This window comes from Artibeus jamaicensis, unplaced genomic scaffold, assembly GCF_021234435.1.
Source record: "Artibeus jamaicensis isolate MK-2021 breed Jamaican fruit bat unplaced genomic scaffold, CSHL_Jam_final scaffold_916, whole genome shotgun sequence".
NCBI classification, from domain to species: domain Eukaryota; kingdom Metazoa; phylum Chordata; class Mammalia; order Chiroptera; family Phyllostomidae; genus Artibeus; species Artibeus jamaicensis.
In genome coordinates, this window is record NW_026522059.1 from 59,129,419 (window position 1) to 59,154,442 (window position 25,024).

General features: G+C 37.0%; 1 protein-coding gene across 2 annotated transcripts in view; it reads left to right on the forward strand.

The window, feature by feature from the left end:
• Window positions 1-25,024, forward strand: part of ZFHX4 (zinc finger homeobox 4) — a 190,907-nt gene that overhangs the window by 150,903 nt on the left and 14,980 nt on the right. For both annotated transcript variants that reach the window (XM_037145191.2, XM_053661080.1), the window contains exons 5-9: window positions 10,779-10,847; window positions 17,125-17,241; window positions 23,484-23,617; window positions 23,839-24,039; window positions 24,496-24,613. In XM_037145191.2, the coding sequence (XP_037001086.2) occupies window positions 10,779-10,847; window positions 17,125-17,241; window positions 23,484-23,617; window positions 23,839-24,039; window positions 24,496-24,613 (639 nt within the window). The remainder of the gene's footprint in view (window positions 1-10,778; window positions 10,848-17,124; window positions 17,242-23,483; window positions 23,618-23,838; window positions 24,040-24,495; window positions 24,614-25,024) is intronic.

Genomic DNA, 25,024 nt, shown 5'->3' on the forward strand with positions numbered 1-25,024 from the left:
GCTAAAACCAAACGTGTCCTGCTCTCTCACCCTCTTTCCTAGTCCCTGTTTTACATCATTTTCCCTCATTTTGCCCCCCCTTACTCTCTTCTGTACTTCCTACTCCTCAAACTTGCCTCCCCAGTTCTTTTCATGATCCTGTTCATCTCCAACATCTGTGAGATTGGTAAATCCTAAACTGACTTCTGTTGGCTTCTTCTGTGATAATTTGACTTCCATCCCTGTTTCCATTACTGTTTGGAAATCCACACCCACATCTATCCTCTGCCATTGGTCATGGCCTTTCCTTCTCCTGCATCATTAGTTTTTCAGTTACCACTCATTCATTCCCATCATCATACCAACATTCTCTCTATTGCCCCACTTATAAACTCTGCCCTGATGCTACCTACATCCACCTCCACATACTACCATATTTCTGTGATCCTTTTACAGCAAAACTCCCCAGATAATTGTCTATACTCGACATCTCTCCTTCATTTTCATTCTCTCTTTTCCCCATATTCAAGGAGACTTTGCCTTTCCCACTCCACAAAGAAGCTCTGGTGGAGGAGTCTGCATACCTGTTCTTTGGCAAGTCTAATAACCAGTGTTTAGTCCTCATCTGACTAGACCAACTGGCAACTGTCAACATGTTGACTCTCCCTTCTTTTTGAAACTTCTCTTTCACTAGGTGTTCCACACCCTGTTCTCGCTTGATCTTCTCCTACCTCACTGACTGTTCTCATGCAATCCTCACTGTTTCTTTTTTTCTTCTTTTTAATTTTTTATTGATTATGCTGTTACAGTTGTTCTATTCCCCCCCTTCATTCCCCTCCACCCTACCCCCCTTTAGTTTGTGACCATGTGTCTCAAGTTCTTTAGATTCTATATTTCCCATACTATTCTTGCCCCCCCATCTATTTTCTATCTACTGTCTATGCTACTCATTTTCTGTACCTTCTCCCCCCTTCTCCTCCTCCCACTCCCCTGTTGCTAACCCTCCTTGAGATCTTCATTTCTATGTTTCCACTCCTGATCTAGCTGTCCTTTTAGTTTGCTTTTGTTTTAGGTGTGGTTGTTAATAACTGTGAGTTTGTTGTCCTTTCACTGCTCACGTTTTTTTAACTTCTTATTCTTAGGTAAGACCCTTTAACATTTCATATAATAAGGGCTTGGTGGTGATGAATTCCTTGAATTTGATCTTATCTGAGAAGCACTTTATCTGTCCTTCCATTCTAATCACTGTTTCTTCTTAGTTGGGAAGAGAGCAGAGTGAGTGTTCTCTCTAGTGCAAGCATAAAGAGGGAGCATTCCTTATAGGGAATTTTAAAAGAGGAATAAAATTGATTACAAGTTAGTCTGTTTAATTATTATTTTTTATCATGCACTGGTAATTCCAAACAATGTCAATAATAAAGTATTTCTCCTTGCTGGAGTGGGCTGCTCAGGTGTTCCCTACCTCGGTCTGCTCCTCCGTAGTAGTGTCTCCTGGGTTCAGTCATTGACTCTCATTATCTAAATCATCTTATTCAGTCTCAGCTCAAGGACTTACACTGCCATCTTTATGTCAGTTCCCCTGTCACTTCCTCCCTCCCTCCCTTCCTCCCTTCCTTCCCTCTCTGCCCCACCCCCTATGTGCCTATTTGACCCCTTGGATATATGTCCCAAACTAAAGATTCCAGACCTTCTCCTCCCTTTCTTGTTTCACCAAGTTTTTCCTCATTTTAGTAAATGGCATCTGTGTTTTTCTAATTTCTTGGACACAAAATCATGGGAATCATTTTTGATTCTTGTTCTCTCGCTTTTCTTATGAAACCCATTGTTAAGTCTATCTACTCCTCCTTTAAATATACACCAGTTCCTCTACAGCCTCTTTGGTCCAAGCCACCATCATCTCTCACAATATCACCAGTGCCTTGTTTTACCTGACTTCTCTGTGTTGTTTTACACTTGTGCCTCAGACTTGTGTGGAAGTTCTTTTCCTTTACCCACTGTTTTACCAATTCTTCCAGGATCCTGTGCCTACCTCCTGTTCTCTGTCATTATCTTTTTTCACTTTTCAGTAATTTTTAGAACAACTTCTTAATTTTCCTTCCCCAGAACTCTGTCTTCTGCCCTCATCTTCCACACTCTATATGTTCTTCCTGAAAAGTGCCATTTACTCACAAGTATTAGTTACTACTGCTTCCAAATGTTTTCAACTCAGACTTCTCTTCCAAGATCTAAGTCCATAAATTGAAATGTTTACTGAACAGCTGTGCTCTAATTCATGTCCAAAACTGAGCTCATCATCTTTTCTCTCACCCGAATCTTGGCTTTTTGACATTCCCTTTTCTCTGCAGTGTAATTACTATTCTTTATCCACAATTTCTTCTAGATAGCAATAGACTGAAGTACGATGAATATTCCAGCTTGCTTTTTTCTTTTTTTTATAACAAGGCCCCTCCTCTATTCCATTTTCTGCACAGCATCCCAAAGGTGCAGGTGTGACCATAGCATCCCCTGCTAAAACTTTCCACTTTGCCAGAATCGAGGTATCCTTTTCCAATTCTTGCATTCAGGCAAAGAAGAAGAAAAAACTGGCTATGTCTCAGAAACCATTTTTTTCTTCTGCTAATACAGTCCAAAGAAAGCAATGTGCCAAATCTCATCAATCTGTTTGCTCATTAATGAATGATTTATTAAATAAACATTTCATGGGTATGCATAAGTATTGTCTTGAAAATTCATAGCAGGTTCCAACAGTACATTTTTCACTCTTGGCTCCAACATAGCCTTTCTAATCTTCCTTTTCTGGGCCTAAGCATACTTTCACTGATTTTCCTTCTCCAGATTTATTTCACTTATGCTTGTATCCATCATTGCCTAGGTCAATTCTCATAAGTGCAATTTGGGGTATATGACTATATAAATTTGACCTTTCCTAAAGTGATGAAAGGTAGAAAACTCCAAATAGTGAAAAATCCAAGGACTGTTTACATATAATTTAGGAAACTTTTCTGCGTCTTATATTAATGGTAAATTTATTTCAACAATTATAGTGTTGATAAAAAGAATCGATCTAGTCATCTGAGGATTTTCTTTTATGGCTACATATAATTCACAAAATAAATAAGCCTGCACGTGGGAAGCAATAATTTCCCCCGCATATATATAACTGTATAGAATAGTTTATTATAAGTAGTAGTGGTGCATTTCATGTCAGCATATTTAAGACATTAAGTTTTTAGAAAGTGTCATGCAAAAAATAATTTCCATGTTGTGTATGGTCAGGTGGAGCTAGTGATAATAACTTCCAGTTCATTCTTACACTGACTTGGTGTGGCAAATGGAAGGCATCATTTTATACCCGCTTTGCAGAGGAGAAGACTGACCCCAAGGTATTAAGAGCTGTGTTTAAATTTACCCTTACTGAAGCCAGAGTTTTAATTCCTTTGTCATACATTTCCCATTTAACTTATCTTTGCGAAATCTCTAAAATAATGTCTTTGCTTCCGTGTGAATTGCTTTCGAGGAAAAAAAAGTATTTCCTGCTTTGATTATGTGTTCAGTAGGACCTATGATTTGGATGATTCAGATGACCGCATATAAGGAATAATCTAGAAAATGACCCAAATCCAGTGTTTTTGTATAAACGGAGATTCTCTGAGTTTTGGAGGATGCCCTATTTGCAGTCCTGTACATTCTGAGATTGTGACTTCTTTTTCAGGGTTTTCTTAGTGGAGGCTGACGGCGAGGTTTTGGAGTGGGGAGGGGAGGGTCCCTCTTGCAAGAGAAAACAAGGGCTGTCTGTCACTGCTTAACTCAGAATTCATCTTGTTCACCATAACTTTTGTAAATGACCAAACCAGCACTGACTGAACAGTTTTTAAAACTTGGTTCACATACCTGTTTTATTGCAGCCTATGTAAAATTTGCCTGAGAATTAAAAAAGCAGCTTTCAAATTGCTTAGAAAACCAATGTTTAGTTTTGTTAACTTTTGCTATTTCCAAAATACCTTGATGGGCAGGGAGCATATTACATATAAATATAATCTAAAAGGCCAGAATACAAACCTTTTTTTTTAATAACTTGTATTGAGCAGGATAGAACAAAACCACAGAAAAATCACATAAGTACAGTTACTACTTATTAAGTACTAGATGTTTTATATTCCTTCACTTTATTGTTCTCTGAAATTCAGTGGTTTTTTTCTCCCCATTTTCACATGCAGGATCCTGAAGTTTGGGGGAGCTAATTAACTTGCTCTGTCAAAGAGCTAGAAAGTGATGGAGGTGAGATTGGAGCCCCAGTGTAGTTGGTTCTTACGGAAATAGTTCCCTGCCCCTCGCCCTCACTCCAGCACAAGTGTATGCATAGTAGTCAACGTTCTCCTAAAAAAAATAGTTTTACAGCAGTTCAGGCTTTCTAAGGGCCAGATAACTATAGCAGAAGTGAGCAGTTTTGTGTCACTGATGACTCACCTTTTCTCTCTGCCTACTCAAAATTTTAAGCAAAGTGAATGAATCTCAAATAATTAAAAACTGACTGTTATTGGTTCTCCACAGCAAGAGTGAAGAATGGTTTTATGGATAATGATTCAAAAGAAGTATGCTCAAGTAATTCAAAGAATGTGATTGAAATAAAATCATGGGAATTGTGAAATCATTGCACGTCACAAGACACATTTTAAAAAAATTATGAACCTGATTCAACTCTCTAATTGTTGTAGTAAGTAAAAAAAAAAAGTGCTTTCGTAGGAGAGGAGAGGTACCTATCATTGCAGAGGTCTTCCCAGTGAAATTGTAAAAGCAGGTATAGAGGCTTCCAAAAAACGAACAACATGGAGACAAAGAAATTGAACTGCCCCGAGGATAAATGATACCCTTGTAAGAATCTTTGAAAGAGTTAAAGAAATAGTGATAAAGACGCACTACTGGATAAACATTTTCTTTTTTATTTAAAAAAATTACTTTAAGCCCTGGCTGGTGTAGCTCAGTGGATTGAGGACGAGCCTGCAAACCAAAGGGTTGATGGTTCATTTTCTAGGCAGGGCGCATGCCTGGGTTGCAGGCCAGATCCCCAGTAGGGTGTGCTCAAGAGGCAACCACACATTGATGTTTCTCTCCCTCTCTTTCTCCTTTCCTTCTTCTCTTTCTAAAAATAAATAAAATCTAAAAAAATAACTTTAAAAGAAGTAAGAACTAAATGAGGCTATTCACACACTATGGAGAAGAAGGTGGAGGTTTTCATGGATTAAAAACTGGCTGTGAGATAGAAAGCAAAGGGTGTGAAGAGCCAGTGCTCATCTGAACAAAAACTGTTGTTGGGTGGGAGAGAGAGCTGTGTGTGGACAGAGGTCCTTCCTGTGTTGATGAGCAGACTAGAAAAGCTAATGAAACACACTAGAGAATGAAAATGGTTTTAGACATTTTTTAAATTAAATTTATTGGGGTAATATTGATTAATGCTAATATATAAATTTCAGGGGTGGAACTTTCTAATACCACATCTGTATACTCTTTTGAATGCTCCCCACCTGAAGTGTAGTTTCTTTCCGGCTCTGTATATTTGACCCCCGTTTACCCTCTTCATCCTCTCACCACCCACTTTCCCCTTTGGTGATCACCATGCTATTGTCTGTGTCTATGAGTTTGTTTTTTCATTTTTGTTGCTTTCTGTTTTAGATCCCACCTATGAGTAAAATCGTATGGTCCTTGTCCTTTTCCATCTGACTTATTTCACTCAGCATAATATTCTAATATCCATTTATGTAGAGAACATAGAGAGAGATTGTGACAAGTCCTATAAGAACTTAAGTCTCAATAACTGGGCAACTGGTTGATAGATGTGAACATGATATTATTCCTAAGTTATGATCATAAAAGTCCAATCTTTCAATTTCAAAATTATCAGAAATAAAACAGAATCTTTCGTGGAGAAATACATTAGGAATTAGCAAATTAAAAAAAAGTATTTCTGTAACAGTACTTCAAATATGAGACAGTAAGATGTATGAGTAATTTATTGAAACTAATTGATATCAGGAACAATTCTTTTGAAGTCCCATTACAGTGAGGTCCTAGATAATTCGAGAAGCAGAAAAAAGTGGTGTGACATTCCTGGCCTACAGGCCCCAGGAGATACCTCTTCCCTCACTAGGTCAAACTAACTTCTGGGTAAAACCAGCAAGACAGGGCAAAGGCACTTAACTTTTCCAGAAAATAAAAAATTACAAACCCTGCCCCATTCAGATAAGTGATACTGGAACATCCATTACACTTCCGTTTCTTACTGCCTAGGAGAAATAATTTAAGAGAAAGCATGGCAGGTTCACAAAGATGACGTTGCTTGGTTACTCAGAACCATTTGGTAGCATGCTGAGCTGCTCAGCTTTTTGGAAGGGCACTCTTTGTGTCCTCAGAGGAAAGGGATGGAGAAGACCACTTGAAACCATTTTTAACTGTACACTTGCTTCATCTGAAAACGGGCTTTGCCTTTACAGAGCACAAGCCAGTTCAGAGGTCTTTGTTAAAATGTAAATTACCAAGATGGTGATACATGCTAAATTTGAGGCGTTCTTCTAAATATTGATCTTGTTCTCATGGATTTGCTTTGAAGGAATTTGAGCTGTTTTTTTTTTTTTTAGGAAGTAGGAAATTCAGAGTTTTTAGACTTCCTGGCCCAGGAGTCCTGGGGGCTGCCTGGAGGCAGCATTGTTTAGAAGAGAGCACAGAGCTTTTGAGCAAGACAGACTTAGTTCCAATCCTACCTCTGCTGCTCTGTGCCATTGGAAAATAATTACTGACTTTTTATGTCTCATCTCTTTCATAAAAGCAGTGGTTTGTCTTAGTACAATACCTGGCAGCTTAAATATTCACATTGTTTTATAAATTTCATTTTCTACAGAACTTATGCCAGATGCTTCCCAAATTTTGCTGATAAGTATATAAAAAGCATATGCCTGTTACAATCATCAGGTACAGATTAGATTGCATTTTTTCCCAAAACACAACAATAAAACCTTAAACTTAGAATTCTGTTTATGTATCTAGACTGTTTTATAAAATAAAAATTCCAGATCTTTCCCTGACTGTCAGATAGTTTTTTAAAAATATTACTCCCTTTAGCAGGAAAAAAAAGATTTGGAAGATGAGAGCTTGATTTTTGAACTAAGATTAGATGCCTGAAATCTATAAGCTTATTTACCAGAATAGATATTACTCATATAAGGGAATGGAAAGGTGAGAAGGAGAAATTAGATGGATAGTTTATGGGGAGTTGCAGTGCAAGGAAATGAGAGAGGGCTGTGAGAAATCCCATTCTCATCAATTAGAGGGAAGAGAAGCTCCCAAAATGTGGATTTTAAGCATTGTCTTGGGAGATGGAACCATTTAAGTTAGGCTAAGGGCATAGAGGGTTAGCAGAATTCAGGCCATTTAGATGAGAAAAAATGAAGTGAGGAATAATTGTGGAATTAAGAGGAAAGCGACTTTTAGAATTTTAAATGTATGGCTCAGTATGTCATTGTGGTTAAAAGAATTATCCCTGAAATAAAGCTGTATGGGTTCAGATCATATCTCCTCCAGTTGCTTGGGGTGGCCTGAGGCACATGAAAGACATCAGTCATACCTGGCACGGAGCAAGCAATCTGTAAAACCTCGGTGATGGTGGTGTTCACAGTGATTGATATGCTGCTATTCCACAAAGGTGCTACAGACATTGTGCTAACAAACAAAGTAATTTGGTACCGTTTTCAAATTTGTGATCATCACTAAATTGACAGAATAGAGTAGGATACTGAATAAATTGTCCACAATATTATTTTAATAGTATTAAACCAGAAAGGTCAGGTGCTAGAGAACACAAATTAGTAATCTAATTAAATCACCCGCCAAAGGGACAGACCATGTTAACAGCAGTCAGATGTGTTATTACAGAGCAATCACGAGAGTGAAATATTGAAAGATGGTATATATCATTGCTAGGTGTTACACAATTCATTTTACATTAACAGGAAAGTACAGGTTAACCAGTTTGATAAGCTAAATCTCCTTTATTAAAATATTTTATCATTTGTATGAAAGGAGCAACACTGGTGAGGATCTAAAAAAAATCAGTGGCATATGAATGACATTCATTGATGAAATTACTTGCAAAAGTCACTCTTATTGGAGCAGACGTCAGATGCCATGTGACCAAATTTATGAGGTTACATACCAGTGTCTGGTTTTGACATTTTGTACATTTTCTTAAATCACTCTCAAATGAAATGATTTCCATTTGGTACCAAACTATTATTTGCTTACATTTTGTATTCAAAGAATGTACATATTTTATGAAATATCAGAACTTGCTTCCTTTTATTTTATTTCCCACTTGGTTTCTGGCCTTCACAAAGACAGGAAACTTTTCTAGGCTCCTGAATATTGTGTTATTCTAACTGGACACATCTAAAACTTCACAGACTTCTATGCCAGGCCACCTGGGCTTCACTTAAAGTTCTCTCAGGGTCACACTTGGCGACCTGGACAGAGTGAGTTAAACTCTGAGCCCCAGTCTCCTCATTTGTAAAATAAGAGTGAATAAATGCCTCATGATTTCATTGTGAAGAATACATGACTGTTTGTACATTAGTAGCTATCCTAGCACCTAGCAGACACACAAACTTAATAAGTTGTCATTGTTTTATTTTATTTTCCTGTATCTTTAAAGACAGCAGTCATTTGCTCCAGCTCACTGAAGCACCACTGATGTCGTATTTGAACAAGTCTGTTTAACACATTGATGTGTATGTGTAATAGTAAAAGTTGTTTATTTTCTTTTGCTAGAAAAGGTAGAACGAAATGGTTTTATACACATATTCATATATACATATGTGACAGGAATTACTGTCTTTTTGGTATTCTTCTCTTTCAGGATATATGGTGTAGATTAGCATTTTAAATAAAAGTGTCCTAGGTGACTTTGGTATGCCTCATTCTGTCTTTAGCTGAGAATCTATGAAGATGAAAACTTTTGAAGAAATCAGAAATAATTGGGGCGTTATTCAGGGATCACATAATAAGTTACCTCCATACATCATGATACGTGCTAAAACATGCACATCCTATATCTTGAAACAGATGAATCTCAAGGTGATAATTTTATAAAGCATCTCAGAACCTCAGGAGTCTAAATTCAAAGCTCTTTCAATCATAACAAAAACACACACTAATTCCTGTCACATACATATAAATATGCTATGGGAGCAGGAAGGAGGTGACACTTGCTTTGGGTTTTGAGGGTGGAGAGTTTAACATGAGAAAACGAAGACACTTAAACTTTTTTTTAATAAAATGAATAACATTGATCAAAGGATAAAGACACAAGCAGTCTCAAGGAAGAAGATGGGCTTCTTGAGACTCCTTGTCCATACTGGATGGACATCAGTACTGCAATCTATTTGTAAGTTGTTGCTGAATTTATAAGCAAGGACTAAAAATAAACTCTTCCTTTTGAGACAAATGTAAGAGATATAAGGAAACAAATTTTTATTGGTGGTGGTGGGAGAGCACTGAGTGTTTATTATGATTGTATTATTTTTAGACAGGTTACTACCAAAGGCCAAAGGTTTTGTGCATAGCAGGAAAAACAATTAGTAAATGAAATAATAATGCCTTAGTTGCACTTCTATTTTCAAGGTTAATTATTTGCTTAATTAAAGCCTTCAGAATCAAGCAGAGATGCTATTGCTTTGAAATCCTAGATAAACATGAGTCACTTTCTCAGTGTAAGAATTGTGTGACCACCTTTTTTAATCTCTCAGTAAGATTTGGCCTTTTCTCACTTGGAAGACCATATCACATTTGTATTATTTTCCGTCACAATTGCTGATTCTTTCTACAATTATAGCTGTATTTCACAAATGAGAAAATTGAGCCATAAAAAAGTAAAGTGATATACCTAAGGCCCATATCTAGAAAATGGAAGAGCCGTGATTGCACTCATGCAGTTCTGTGTTCTTGAGAGGTAGCTCTTGGGATATTATGAGAGATTAATTGGGAAGATAAGGACTTTGAGGTGAGGAGATTACTGTGGAAGCTATGAAACTGTGAAGAGTTGGAAGATGATGGAGGAACAGAGAAGTTACGTGACAGGGAGCATTGTAAAATGGAACCAAGAGCATGCAATGATGCAGTGGGGAGAAAGAATGAGGTGCGGAAGGTGATTTCTGAGGTCTACTTGTTTTGTTCTAGTTTTTCCTACAGCAGGGAATGCAATGAAAATAATGATTTGTGTTCTTTTGGGTTGAGTTTAGCAAGCCAGGCTGTCGTTGGTAGGGTTCAGAAAAAGATCGAAAATGGGGGTTTAATGATGACATGGATATTTTCTTCAGCTTTTCTTAAGTGCTTCTTTTTGGGGGTTCACATCAGGTACCATATATATTGAGTCTTTTTTCTTTTTTGCTACTTTGACAAAGAAATCAAAGCATTCTCATAATTTATGTAATTTGCTATTGTCCTTATAACATATAACCCCATAATGTTGGCATGGCCAGATATCCAGTGGGTAAAAATAAGAATGAGCCTTTCCTGCTTCTGTGTTTGATCTACATCATTGTGTTTGTTGTGTGCTGCTGATCACTGAGAATTCGATCTAAGCTCATCCCTGTGTGGATTCATCTTGCTAACCACTGCTTACTAGGTTCTGAGGTGTGCTAGAGGCTCCCCTGAGCTCCACGGGATGCTTGTCTCATTGAAAGCCAAATTTGGGTGCCTGTGATATTGTCTATGACTGCAGAGCTGCTCACCTCTCTCTGTGATGTTCTCTGCAGAATCTGCCTCTTTGGGAGCCAGGACCTGTGAGGATGACCTGACGGAGCAGCCGCTGAGAGCAACCTCAGGTAACTGGTATCTTCCTTCTCAAAAGCGTGTCTGTCTTTCCTAAGTGAGTTACAGTTGTCGCTCTCATAATTTATGTAATAAATGAATCTCTGAAACCATTCCAATCAGATCTGATCACATCCCTTATACAAATAAGTAGATAGCAAAAGCAAATATACTTATATATTTGGACGCCTATGTAAAGTGACTTCTTAAAGAATGAGTAACATCTGGTGAATAATTTTACATATGCATTTATACACTGTGAAGTTTCATCAAAGTGGTCAGTTTTATATAAAGTACGAGCCAGTAAGCCAGATATTATTTTTACACAATTAAAACAACCTGGTTGGTGCAGTTATTTTTGGTAATTAAAGGGCTGATTGGATTTTGTGTAGCCATGTCAACACACTTACTAGTCCTGGTGCTTTGTGTGTATATATGTATGTTAAGAAATGTCAGCTATGCCCTCTTAGCTGCATTATATTCAGATAATTTAAGAGGAAACTCACCCATGTTGCTACAACACACCTCATTTATTTCTGCTATATAAACATGATCCCAGTTCCCGGATTTATATATTAGAATAATAATGTATTATATAGAACAAAAAATTATTATAAAGTCCTTCACATTCATAATGGGGTATTGAAACACATTAAAAAAAAAGGTTCACAAGTGAAAACATTCCTCCAATATAAAGTCAGGATTTCCCTCTTAAAAATCATTCAAAGTTTTTCTTCACCTATGCATGTTTCATGAAAGCATTTTTATTGTATACATTATTTTTCCCTAGAGGAAATATTTAAGATAAAATAGCACAAGTCCAATTTGCCTTCCCCACCTTAAACCAATCAAAAAATTTCATTAATGACCTGATTGAAAATAGTAGGGCAAAATCAAGACTATGACAGAAAATGTCAAACAATAAAGATATACTCCCTGACAACATATTCTTTATTGTTTCTGTTTATAAAATCTCCATCTTCACCTCAGTCCTCTGAAGCTTTATACTCAGATGCTCCCATGCCTTCTGGCTATTTCCATGGAGATGTTCTACAAGGAAGTCAAATATAACAAATTCCAAAATGAACTTCTCTTTCCTGCGAAACCGTTTCTTCTTTTTTTCTCCATTTCAGTTGATGACATCATGCCATAGACCTAGTCACCCCAAGCAGGAAAACTAGAAGCCATCAACTGTACTTAAAATATCAATGCCAGGGACTGCTGGGCATAAGCCATGAACAAGATTTTTGACAATATTTCTACACAAATAAATAAGTTATTTTCAGATTGCAGTAAATGTGACCAAGGAGGTAAAAGAAGTAATGTGGTGCCAGAGCAGGGATTGTCAAGTGTGGCTGGTCCCCCGGGAGGGGGGGGTGATAACATCTGCTGAGCAGATCCAGATGTGACACTGGATTTCACAGCATGGAAAGCATTGGTGGTTTTGAAAAGAACAATTGGTGTGAAGCTAGACTGGAAGGGTTGAATAATGAATGTGATTTAGTAGGAAGAGAAAATGCAAAGACTCCTAAAGCAGACTGAAGCCAAACCAAACAAACAAATACTCCTTTTTAATTTTTATTGAAGGGGAATAAAGGAGTGGCGTAGAATCTGGATGCTTCCTTTCCCTTTCTTAATTTTGCTTCCTAAATTTAATTTAACGTTTCAACTAACCTGTACTGCCTGCCCACTATATTCCAGGCACGGCTCCAAAGGCTCTCGCACAAGGAGAAATAAGATAATCACTATTTTCAGTAAATGTGCAGCTATTAGGGAGAATAGGCAGTACATGGATAATGTCCACATGCTATGATGAGTTGTTTGAGATCCATGTACAGAAAAAAAGAAGAAAATCTTATTCAGAAACATTAGCCCCAGTTCAAGATTTAGGGAACACCTTTTGGAGAAAAATAATTAATAGTACTAGTAATAATACAGCTAGCATTTTAAAATATTAGGCTCTATGTTGGCTGATTTTTATACATTACCCTAAACAAATCTATGATGTAGGCATTATTAATTCCATTTTGACAGGTGATAAAACTGGTATTTCCCAAGCCGGTGGGCTTGACGGAAAAAAAAAAAAACTGTTATATACAATAGAGAGAAATTGTCCTAGATAAGACAGGGAAAAATATAAGGTATGTATAGGAAGGGGGCATTGATAAGAATCACGTGTTTCTAGAACAGCGGTTCATGCAATGTGGTCCTTGGACCAGGAGCAGACTCTTCACCTGGAGGTAAATTCACAGGCTTCCTTCTAAACCTACTGAATCAGAAACTCCAGGGATGGAGCCCACCAATCTAATTTCTAACAAGTCTTTCAGATGATTCTGATGGTGTTAGTTTTGTTTTGTTTTGTTTTTGTCTTTGTTTGGAACATTAAGTGCCAGGTTGGAAATAAAGAAAAAATTATACTGGAGTGGTAGACAAGGACCAGTTATCTCAGATTGAATTTTTTCTTATAATGAGTCATTAAAATATTTTAAGTAGATCTAAGCAAATCATACAGAGGATAGATTTGGAGGTTGATGGTAGGACTGGATGGGGAGATAGTGCAGGAATCCTGGGAAAGATTCTTCTTATAAGCCAGGTGTTTTCAGAGATGCTCAGTATATAAGACTGAAGATGTGTAAATTACTCTCCTCTGCTTCCTTTTCGCATAGTCACTCCATGGGCTAAAAAGAGTCTAATGTTTTTGTTTCAGAAGACTCAGAAGAGAAGATTCCCAAACCCATTGTGTAATAAAGCCACAGGAAGCGAGCACAGTTGGCTGGTGCTTTGACCATGGGTACATCACCAGAGTAGACATATCTAAACCTGTATATCATAATTTTTAGAATAAATTAATAATGATTTTCTAATCACTTTTTTATTCAAATAAAAATACTCTCGGCTAGTCATTCAAAACTTTTCTTTTAAATATAGTTTGTGTACATGTACAAAACAACTTATAAGATCATTATTTTAGCCATGATAAAAAATGCTAGAGGAAATTAATTGTACTGTAGTCTACAGTGTTATTTCAAAACTTTAAAAAATGAAAGTGCGTTATCACTTGTCTGAAAACTGGTGAGTTCTACTGGACCCCAATGCACATTTTAAGCTTAAGTACATATATATTATAAAGTTTAATATATGAATAAATATTGCATTTTGATATTCCATGAGGCAAAAATAGATACTTATACTGTGAATACAACCATGTTATGAAATGTTATAATACTTTTCTTATTATTACATGTACTATATTAGTGAAGAAACTTATTGATGAAAATGAAAACTGCGTCACCACCTTTGTTTTAGAATTTTGTGTAATGGAATTTATGTAATTTCCTTCAGTGCTGAAGCATCTGTTTAATACCTTTCATATCATATTATATATATAATAAATGTCATATGTGTGTCATATATATATATATAAAATGGCATGTATATATACACAACCTTTGTAGGAAACTATATATACACAACTTTATAGCATTTTACAATGGAGGAAACTGGCACTTGAAAATTAGAACATTGCCACTCCTCCCGTAATCCCAAATTCAATGTGTAGTTTTTCTAGAGAGAGTGGTTTCTCCACATTAATACTCTTGACTCTGAAGTCTATTTATAAAATGAATGTCAACTTTTTTTCAAAAACTCTCCTTAAGAATGAAAGTGAGCTTTTTTGGACTTGTATGAAACTTTATGGAGGATATAAGCTACCCTTTGATTATTTTTTGCATAATTAAAATTTTGCAAAGTTCTATGGCTCCAAAGCATTTACCTGTAATAAACAGCTCTTGCCTTTGAAACCACAAAACAGGTCTGAATTGCTTGAGCAATAAAGCTAATTGCCTGCCTATTTCAAAGGAAGAACCAGAGGAGAGGTGGGGTGGGGGTGGGGGGAGCCTCGAAGCAGGGGCTGTGCGGGCAAAACCACCTCCAGAGGCTCTGAGTTGTGGCTGGGACTAGCTGGGCAATGTTATGGCCTCAGAACTGCTGTTTGCGATTAAGTTGATGGCAGAGTCTCTCCGTGCTGCTGACACAGAGGCTTTGTTCACATTCAGATTTCTCAAACTGTTGCCAGGGTCAGGCTGAGGTCAGACACCAGAGTGATGTATAGAAGAACATGTCTGGGAATTTCTCTCGCCCTTAAAACACATACTAGAAAATGAAGAATCGGAGACCCTGAAAAAAAACTGTCTGATGAGACCCATATTACACTGTAGTTTTTCTTGGAGCACCTTCATAATTTTCGTTTTCTTCTCCTGACACCCCATGTTTTATTAATGCAAGTTGCGATAGCCCTTACAATTTTATGTCCCCTCAAGATAAGGACACTGGTAGCCCGGTGACACTTCATTTTCCAGCCCTGGGGGAAAGGTTCAGTAAATCTACTCAAAGAAGTCTTGTCTCCTTCCCGGGATGAGCTGAAAAGTAATTGCTATGGGCTGTCACAGGTAGCGACCTGCCACTGGATGTCACGTCACATGTGTGGACTTGGCAGAGACCATGGCCCCATCCAGTTATGATCTCAGCCTTCCTGCCTCCCAAACCAAGCTGGCCACTGTCCCCACTCAGCCTGGCCTTGGGCGGGATGAGGGAGCCCGGGTTTGCATGGTAATTATCAATGCCCAGGAGAGCAGGCTGGAACCCTGAAAAGTGTCTGTTCTCTCTTCCTAAAGTACCATTTCCACGTGTGTTTGCCAGAAAGGGACACTTTCCCCAAACCCCCAAGTGACCAACCCCATCCACAAGGACCTCCCTACTGCTTTTGTCAGCAGCAAAGTGCAAATACAGAACAAACAGATTTGTGTGGTGCCTTTAAAGACTCGCTGGTAGAAGCAAACTCTTATTTTGAATGGATTAAGTGTTCTGTTTCCCCTTAGCTTTGGAGAGCCGCCTCCACGGAGCCCAGAGCTGTGCCCTGTGCTGTGTCTTGCTCTCACAGTTAGCAGAGCAGTCAGGCCAATGAGACACTCGGTAGCATTGTGTGTGTGTGTGCTCAGCTGCTGCATATGACAGTGGATATTTCATTCTGCTGTCAGAACGTTATTAATAAAACATGGGGTGTGGAGAGCGCCACGATTCCCCCTTTCAATCACTATAGCATTTGCAATGAAAATTTTATGCAGTGTGTAATTTTCAGTTAATGCTTGACACTTAAAATGTCCATAGCAGCGTTTTGTATGGTTATTGAAGGGTTAATTGTTTCATGTTCTCTGCATAAAAGCTCTGCTTATCAAAAGCAAATAGATGAGTGTATGCCTATGTGTCGATGACCTTTTGCCTTTCCAGGGTTAATTTATATGGTCATTAAACATTTTATGAAATTGAGCAGCCTGGTGCTTCAAATCCCATTTTACCTTCTCCTCCTAATTTATGCAATTCCTACCTGAACAGGGGAATATGATTTTTATTTTTTGTGCTGCCGTAAAAACAGCATGCCATGCTGAGGGGAGTTGCAAGTCTGGTTATCTGGCATTACTCAGATTGCTAAAAATTCATTAAAATGTGACATCAGCACAGTGAGAGACAAATGATCACAGGATGAAAGAGAACAGTGGGCCTTTCACGGATTAGTGCTGCAGAGACCCAGCACAGAGGCTAACTGCATAAACAGATTAATCCACCAGCAGCGGCATAGCTAAGATTTACAGAATAATTAAATAGGGTTGAGTTACTATGAGGATTTCCATGTAATCTAGCTGGTGTGAACCCGTGAATGAGGTGTGGGGTGATGTGGTTGTCATAGAAGAAATAGACCTCCTTATGTCCTATGCCTTGTATAGCTCCCCCTACAGAAAAACAAATCTCAATGTAACTGAACTTTTGAGATCTCACTCGGACAAATCCCAAAGAATTCCTCTGGAGTCTGGGGAGTGAAGGCAGGAGGAACACCTGTCTTATATTTAACCCATCATTATCACATTATTTCATGGAGAATTTTATTTCAGAATTTGATGTGTTCTGCCATCTATCCAAGTCCATGGAACAGGAGGTCCAGGAGGTCCTACTATTCGATTACAGGATGGCCTTACACCCATTTTTCAAGCTTTCCCAGCTTCAACTGTACTTAAAATGACTTCATTTATTTTAACTTAGTACAGGCCCATGTTCTCAATGGATATAAAAGAAGTTGCTTGAGATGAAAATTTGCATTGGTAACATCAGCAGATTCCAATATAGACTCGTCAATCAATTTATGTTCTTTTTTGAGAATGAATGTCTGCAGACGATTTGTAAGTGACCAGATTTTTAAATGGTCATGTAGTTATTTGACTGATCTGCCTTTCTGAACAGAAGAACCAAGTGAGGAGGCAGAAGGACCTGTTAAATCAGCAGCAGTGGCTGAGGACGATGAGAAAGACACAAATGAGAGAGACCCTGGTGAAGGCAAAAACTCCAGTAAAGACCCTGGTAAGATGTGAGAACCTTTCACCTTTCTTTCCCCACCCCCAAAGCAGCCCTTCCTTTACCCCACACCCATGCTTATTAAAAGCTTTTATTCATTTTAAACTGTCTAACATTTCCACTACTATTCATTGCATGTGCATTTTGCATGTGACTTCTATCAGTAGCCTCCCATTGACCTATTTTTAATCATAACCATCTGACAGAATAGATGTGGATAAGTTGAAGAATATTACAGAATGACCAGCGAGATTATTTTTTAATCAAATCAGTTTGTGTGCTTGTAATTTTTAAAGCGCTTTTCATTAATCTTAGCTATACTTGTGATTCCTCTGATGGCATATTAATTTTTCATAAGCACAGGATTAGATACCACTTGAGTTTTTTAATCTAGTCACAGGCACCCCCAAACAACATAACCCTAAAAATACATGTTATTTTCCTCGCTTTTTGTTTTTCAACTACACTCAGGAATTTGCCCTTTTTAAGGGCATCTATTTGAGGCATTTCAAAGAAAATCCAGTGAAAAAGTTTACAGGTGATTCAGACTAAGAAAGAGGAAATATCATTGAAAAGGGATTAGGTGCTGGATAGTTCTGATCTCTTAGAATAGACAAACCCCAGTAACGAAAGCTACTGTCTTTGAAAACAAGCCCTGGTGTCATGACATTTACTTGTGCACAAACAAACCCTAGGCCAGCATCTGGTGTAGATACCTAAGGCTTTTTCTGTGTTTGATTTGGCAAATATGACTTCATCCATGCTTTGTATGTATGAGATGGAAATCTGTGGTCACGATGAATAAATATTACATTGGCTACTTTTGCTGCACGCTATACCTAGTTTTATTATGTTGGACTCACTGAAGCAGAAGAACTGCTGAAATGGGTTCAAGCCTATTAGTTTCAGGTAGTCATCTATCTTTTCCTTGAATTCTAGTGACAGCCTCATATAAAGAAGCTCGTTTTCACTATGAAGATATTGGGTTGTGCAAAACATACCATTTTTACCTGCAAGTTCATTTAAGCCCGAATTGTCCCACATCTGTAATTCTGGCTTTGCGTATCTTAGTTTTGCATTTTCTTCAAAAATTATTCCAAGGGCCTCCCTACTCCTACCCCACACTTTTCAATGCTAGATTGCTCTCAGGAGTCCAATGAGAAAGCACCACTTCGGTTTTTGTTGAGGATTCTGTGGCTAACATATGATTCTAATTTGACTTAAACAAAGAGAATGTGAGGTTGGTATTGAGCCTAAAGCAATGTACAAAAGATGCCATAGCAGCGTGCTGCCCTTGAGGTTACCGACTAAAAAATGGAAATACCTAGCAATCAGTAAGGTCAAGGGTAATGCCATTTAAACTTAATTTGAAAAGAGTTGGAAATAGTAAGGTAGTCAGTTTACTCACTCTCTAGGATGGATCTCATCAAGGCTAGCTGCTTGACTACTTACTTCCCGAAGGTCAGGATTCGGCCTTCATTTGGTGGCCTCTTTCTCACAGTGGTAACTCCCAGTCTTGTGAAGAATGTGTGAAACACACAAATAGCACGTTAGCATTCAGTGAGTGCTCATGTAATACTCAGGTATATGACATTATGCTTGGTTTTACCTATTAACACCCTGTAAGGATGGATTCTTGAAAATGGCTCTAATCCTACCATGGAGGGAAGATTCTTACCTAGAATGCACCTTAGATGCAGGTGCCCTGTCTCCATCAGTAACATTCACTTCTCTACCTGAATAATGGGCTGCCCATTCCCTAATGGCCTGAAGAGTTATTGTCCCTGTGTAATTGTCCCATCTAGACAGAACTCACATATAGGAGAGGATATGGAACATTGCATAATGGTCATTTAAAACAAATTTTTATCCCTGGAGAAATTCCCCCCAGGTATCCTAAAGGGATAAAAATGGACTTTAAAACCAACTAAAAGCAGTTACTGAGGTGTAAATATTTAGCCTTGAAACCTCCCAGACTTCAAGACACTTCTTCCAATTAACAACATGAACTTTTAACAAAGTTTTCAGCTTTTAAATTGAATCGGGTTAAGTGAAAAAAATGTTACATGGATTTTTTTCACTTGTAAATATTTCTAAGGATTGTATACCACCTATGTATATATTGTTCTTTCCTAATATCAATTATAAATGTCAAAAAATATAAGAAAACTTTTAAAGTAATCACTATCAATGTGTGAGATGGGAACAGCATGACCCCACTTCAGGGAAGAACCTTTTAGACAGGAAGGAACTAACACAGGTTAGAAAGACTGTGTTCGTGTAAGCTGTTGTGTGAGTCACAGACATTAGTCTCCAGGACTGGAGCTTTCAAAATGAGGCTTGGCAATATACAAGTTATATTTGTTGAATATTCATTCATAATAGAAAAGCCTCCTAATGCCTCATTTATATTGTCATTTAAATCTAGTGCCACTTTAGATTAATTATAATCCAAATTACAGCTCTTTGCAGTACAAGAATTAATATAGAGTTTACCCAGATTAATACATTTGCATTGAAAATGTAATATGTCTCTGCCATGGCTAAGGGGACTACTTTTTAATAAGGGAGTAAACATAAGGAAGAATAGAAATTAACCTTCATTATTGCAATTAAAATTATCCTTTTATTCCAGTCTCATTAGAAAGAGTACTGTACTGGTAATTATAATTTAGAATTATTTGGCATTGAATAACATCTTCTATTATATTCAAGTTTTAACTATTCAAACATTATCACAGCATTTATTCAAAGTAATATTCAAATAATATCTTAGTATTTTGTTTTATTGTTTTTCTCAAGATTTGCTTTGAGTATATGTGTGTTATTGAATTTTTCTCACTTGTTATGAGTATAAACCATTTTACAACCTTCTGTATTTTAGGCATTGAAAATTATTAAGTAGGTGGCATCTGAATTGAAGTGCATTATATCGTGTTTATATTACAAACTCATGCAAGTTAAATAATCTCACAACTGACAGATAATCATTGGCTCATCTATTTGGCAGTGCTTACTTTTAATTAGACTTCATTTTTTTAGTTTAAATATATTAAAAGGACATATATTTTTAGAATATTGTAATGTCCTTAGTAACACAAAATGAATTATGATATTACTTCAAAATTTTGCCTCGGGTATCAAAGGAGGTTTATTTCAAATAAAGTTAACAGCTATAAATTATGGGTAATCATAAAACTTAATCAAAATTTTCCTGAAATTGGTTGGCCCTTATTTAATATACATTATTTCTAGAATAAAACAATTCAGAAAGACCTCAAATTTGAGTCCTTATGATTTACCAGGGAGGCTGCAGGACCTGAAAGAGCACCCCTTTGAAACGTGGAAAAGGTGCACTTGCATACAGTGTAACTTGCATCATTGTGCAAGTAATCCTGATGACCTGCCTTATCCTCAAGAGTCTGTTTTTATTGTATGCTATTACAATCGGCATTCTCTGCTTCCCTTTATCAGTGGCATACATTTCCAGGTGCCTTGCTATAGCTAGGGGGCCTCTAGCTATTATTTATAACTTCTATATGTAGAATAAAATGATCTTTACATAGATCCTAGTTTGCATTAAGATAATGGTTTACCATATTTTTGGACCATAAGATGCACCTAGGGTTTAGACAAAAAAAAGGGGGAAAATTTGCAGCGAAAATCATGGTAAAATATTTACTAACATAAATAACATAATATTTCACCAATGTAAATGTAAACAGAACTCAACAGCAGCATTAACAATCATTATTCCTCCCAAACTTGGGGGGAGAATAGTGCATCTTACAGTCCAAAAAAATATGGTAATTAACTAAATTAATTAGGCAAACAATAATAAAGTCCACACACATATTGGGTGGAGAAATACTATAGCCAACAGTTACTGCAATGGCTACTGAAATGATCCTAACACTTAACTCTTATTTTCTTGATGCAGCATGAATGTCACTGAATTCAGAAGCAGCTATATTGTTAATGATTATTAATAGGCATCAAAATAAAATTGATTAATTATACCAAGTATGTACACGAATGTATAGTTTTAGTCAAATGTTTCATAGCTTGAAATAAATTTTTTAGTCCTGTTTAGTACCAATATTAGAATAGATATGTTTATGATAATAAGACAATAGCTGTACATTTAATAGATTTAAACGTTTCCAGAAGGATTATGGTATTTCTGATATCCTATAGGGCCTGCAGCAACAAGAGTCATGGAAATTCTACTTCACCTAGTGTGTGACAGTGTTTGGTAGCCTAGGGAACTGGACGAGCTTATAATTTGGTTATGTCTGACTCTACCATGTACACAAATAAATGATAAGGGAATGTGACAGTGTTATTTGCTTAAAGGAGCATATTCTTACTCAATAATGGGGAACTGAAAAAAAAAAACAAAAAACTTCCAGTATCAAAGGAGAAAGCAACTGATAGATGTTTCCTGATGTAGATAACAATCATTTTATACAACTTGATCTGACACCTTAAGCAGTAAGTTTTATGTGAAAACACTATTTATCATATTACTTTCTTGAATGTTTATTTTTAACACTTTAAATGCAACAGCACAAAGTATATTCTGCTTTGAGAAAGAAAACACTATTTTTGATGCCAGAATTAATTATGAAATAATAATTCCTATTTATGACATATCTTTGGTTATCAAATGCTTGGATCATGTTTAATCAATGTGATGAAATTCTTCAGTCTGTATGTCAAGTTTAAGTACATTCAAATACAAATGTGATCAATACTTTTTTCAGATGTCTAGAAAGAATCCAAACTTCTCCAAGGAAAATGTAGATATAGGGTAAAAGTACCCATTTGAATAAAATCTAATGTTCGTAAATCTAGAAACCCATGTAATTATGTGAAAAGGTAGCTGTAATTTTGCACCTGCTATTATTGTCATTATGTGATTAAAATTCTATTTGAATTTTGGTGCCCTTGCAGTCACACTTACTTTTAAATTTCAGAATTCAAAATCCTGAAATTGTTTATATGGTTTAAACATGATCTCTGCCTAGGGTACAAAAAAAAGGTATTTTTTCATTTATCTTTACTTTGTTTCTATAACATTCTTGACCTTATTTTTCAATTAAAATTAAATTATTTTGCAATAAGATGCAATTCATTCATTTGTACAAGCCGTATGTGGATTGAAAAAATCAAGATAAATCTTCATGCGCAGCACACAATCAGACTGCGCTTAGACTCTATGTCCATGCGAGGGCTGAGAGCAATCAATGGTTTAGCTTCATTGCATTTCAACATGTATTTGCACCCAGTTGTCCAGTGATAGTATCCTCACCCTGAAAATAATTTAGTTGCAAATTGACTGGAAGATGGTGAAAATTGAAAGTTAAAATTAGAAATACTCATAATAAACAGCAGAAAAAAGGTCAGATGATGCCGTGCTATGATGAGATTGGAATGGTTGGTAAATGAGGTTTTGTGTTTGTCGTGAGACATATGTGACATGCCTACCCAATGTCGCTGTAATATCCACCCTTGCAGAGGAGATTATCGGCAAAATTGATGCTAGAAAGAATTTTCTGTTACATTGGGAAATTAGAATCACACTCTTTCCTTTGATGTGTGTGAGGCTCCTACACATGACATTGCTCATCTAGGTAAAATTTTAAACCCCCTTTAACACTGAATATTTGGATCAACCTCATAAAACAGTTGCCTTCTTGAGATTTGGACCCTGTTGGTATGAGTACAGCCAAACATCTAGAGCAAAGAATAAATCACAAAATAGTGGAAGACATGTATAGTTAATATTTGTAAAAATACTAATTTTGTTTGAATTACAAATGTCTCTTCTAGAATTTTGAAATATTTTCAGTATTCAAGAATTTTAAAAAAGAGATAAGGAATTAAACATTAGCAAAAATAATTCTTTTCTATGTTAGCACTTGTGAATGGGAGTAGATTTGCTTTAATGGGATAAACGCGGCCTGAGACACCAGAGAACACATGTTATTGACGACTCGATCAAGGTCTCCTAGGGTTATCTAAACATGAGACAGGAGTACATTTTAAAATATATTTATAAAGTCCACTTAGTAGACACAAAGAAGTGTGTCTTTGCCTTTTAAAATTAACATCATGTAAAAGTGTTTGGTTCCTTTTGTGTTTCGGTGGCTTTAGAGTCAACACCATATGAAAACCATAGAATCTTTCAAGTTTGACATTGTTAGTCTTTTGAAACTGACGTGTTCTACTTTTGGGGGGGTCAGGAATAATTACACCAGAAAAGGAGCTAAAAGTCAGTGTGGCAGGGGTCACCCAGCCACTCCTGCTGGCAAAAGAAGAAGATGTCACAGCCAAAAGATCAAAACCTACAGAGGATAATAAATTCTGTCATGAACAGGTAACTATGTTTTTTTTTCCCTTTGCTACAAAAACTTGTTTCTTTTTCACTTTTTTTTTATTATTATATTACTCCAGGCAGTTTAAGAGCCCCAAACAATTCCGTCCTGTTAAAATGTAGACATTGTGATTAGCAATGAATTAACCCTCGGTATTACCACTAATGCTCAGAAGTCATCAGAATAACATTAACATTTGCCATGTTTATTCAATATTTTCCAGTTCTATCAGTGTCCTTATTGTAACTACAATAGTAGGGACCAAAATCGTATCCAGATGCATGTCCTGTCGCAGCACTCGGTGCAGCCGGTCATCTGCTGTCCCCTCTGCCAGGATGTTCTCAGCAACAAGATGCACCTCCAGCTGCACCTGACACATTTGCACAGCGTGTCTCCAGACTGTGTGGAGAAGCTGCTTATGACAGTAAGGACGCCAAATGGTGATGCACGTGTGACATAATCTCTGGAAAAGTAGCAACACAAAATCTGTAATTATCTGTCAATAGAAATTTATCAACTTAAAGCTGTCTCACAGACTGTTATAGAAATCACAGTCAATGGCCCATTTGTTGTCTTTTTTGCTTAGAAAAATAAACAAACATGATACAGGCATAGATTATTCAATAATGTATTTACAGCCTTATTTTTACACCTACAATGTTAATCAAGTGAGGCAGGTGGACATGTTGCCTTTCAAACTGTCTTGAGTATCCGTATAAAGAAAGAGACCTACAAAAACATTTTTAAAAAATAGAAGAGTAAAGCATTGCAATGGAATTGATCTGTAAAACTCTAAGTGGGGTCCTGCTGGCCAAGGGGGGATGTGGCATAGTGATGCTTTCTGGGGTATATTTGATGCGAACCCCTTGTGTTTTCACAGGTGCCTGTCCCTGATGTGATGATGCCAAACAGTTTGCTACTGCCAGCAGCCACCTCTGAGAAAGCAGAGCGGGACACGCCCGCAGCCGTCACAGCTGAGGGGTCTGGGAAATATTCAGGTATGCTGACCTGTGACCAAGGTCTGCAGAAAACACACGTCAGGGGCTTGAATTTGCAGTAGTGCTCCAAGATTATTATTATCAAAAAGTTAAAACTAAAGCACAGAGGAAAAAATATTCCAAGAGACATAGTTTTCAATGCATATTTAGTATCTGTTATATGTCACAGATCTTGGGGGACCCAAGTGTCTATGACCAACAATATTATGCATGTTCTAATTGCTGAACACTGAGGTATAGCTCTTGGTGTCATACTGATTATAGCATATTATAATTACCGTTGACTGTTTTTATTTCCTATGCCGAAATTCCCTGAGGTCAGGGGTGATTTGTTATTCACCTTTGTATCTGCAGTGCCTAGCACAGTGCTTACAACCTAGCAGTTGCTCAGGAACGTTTCTCTAAAGAACC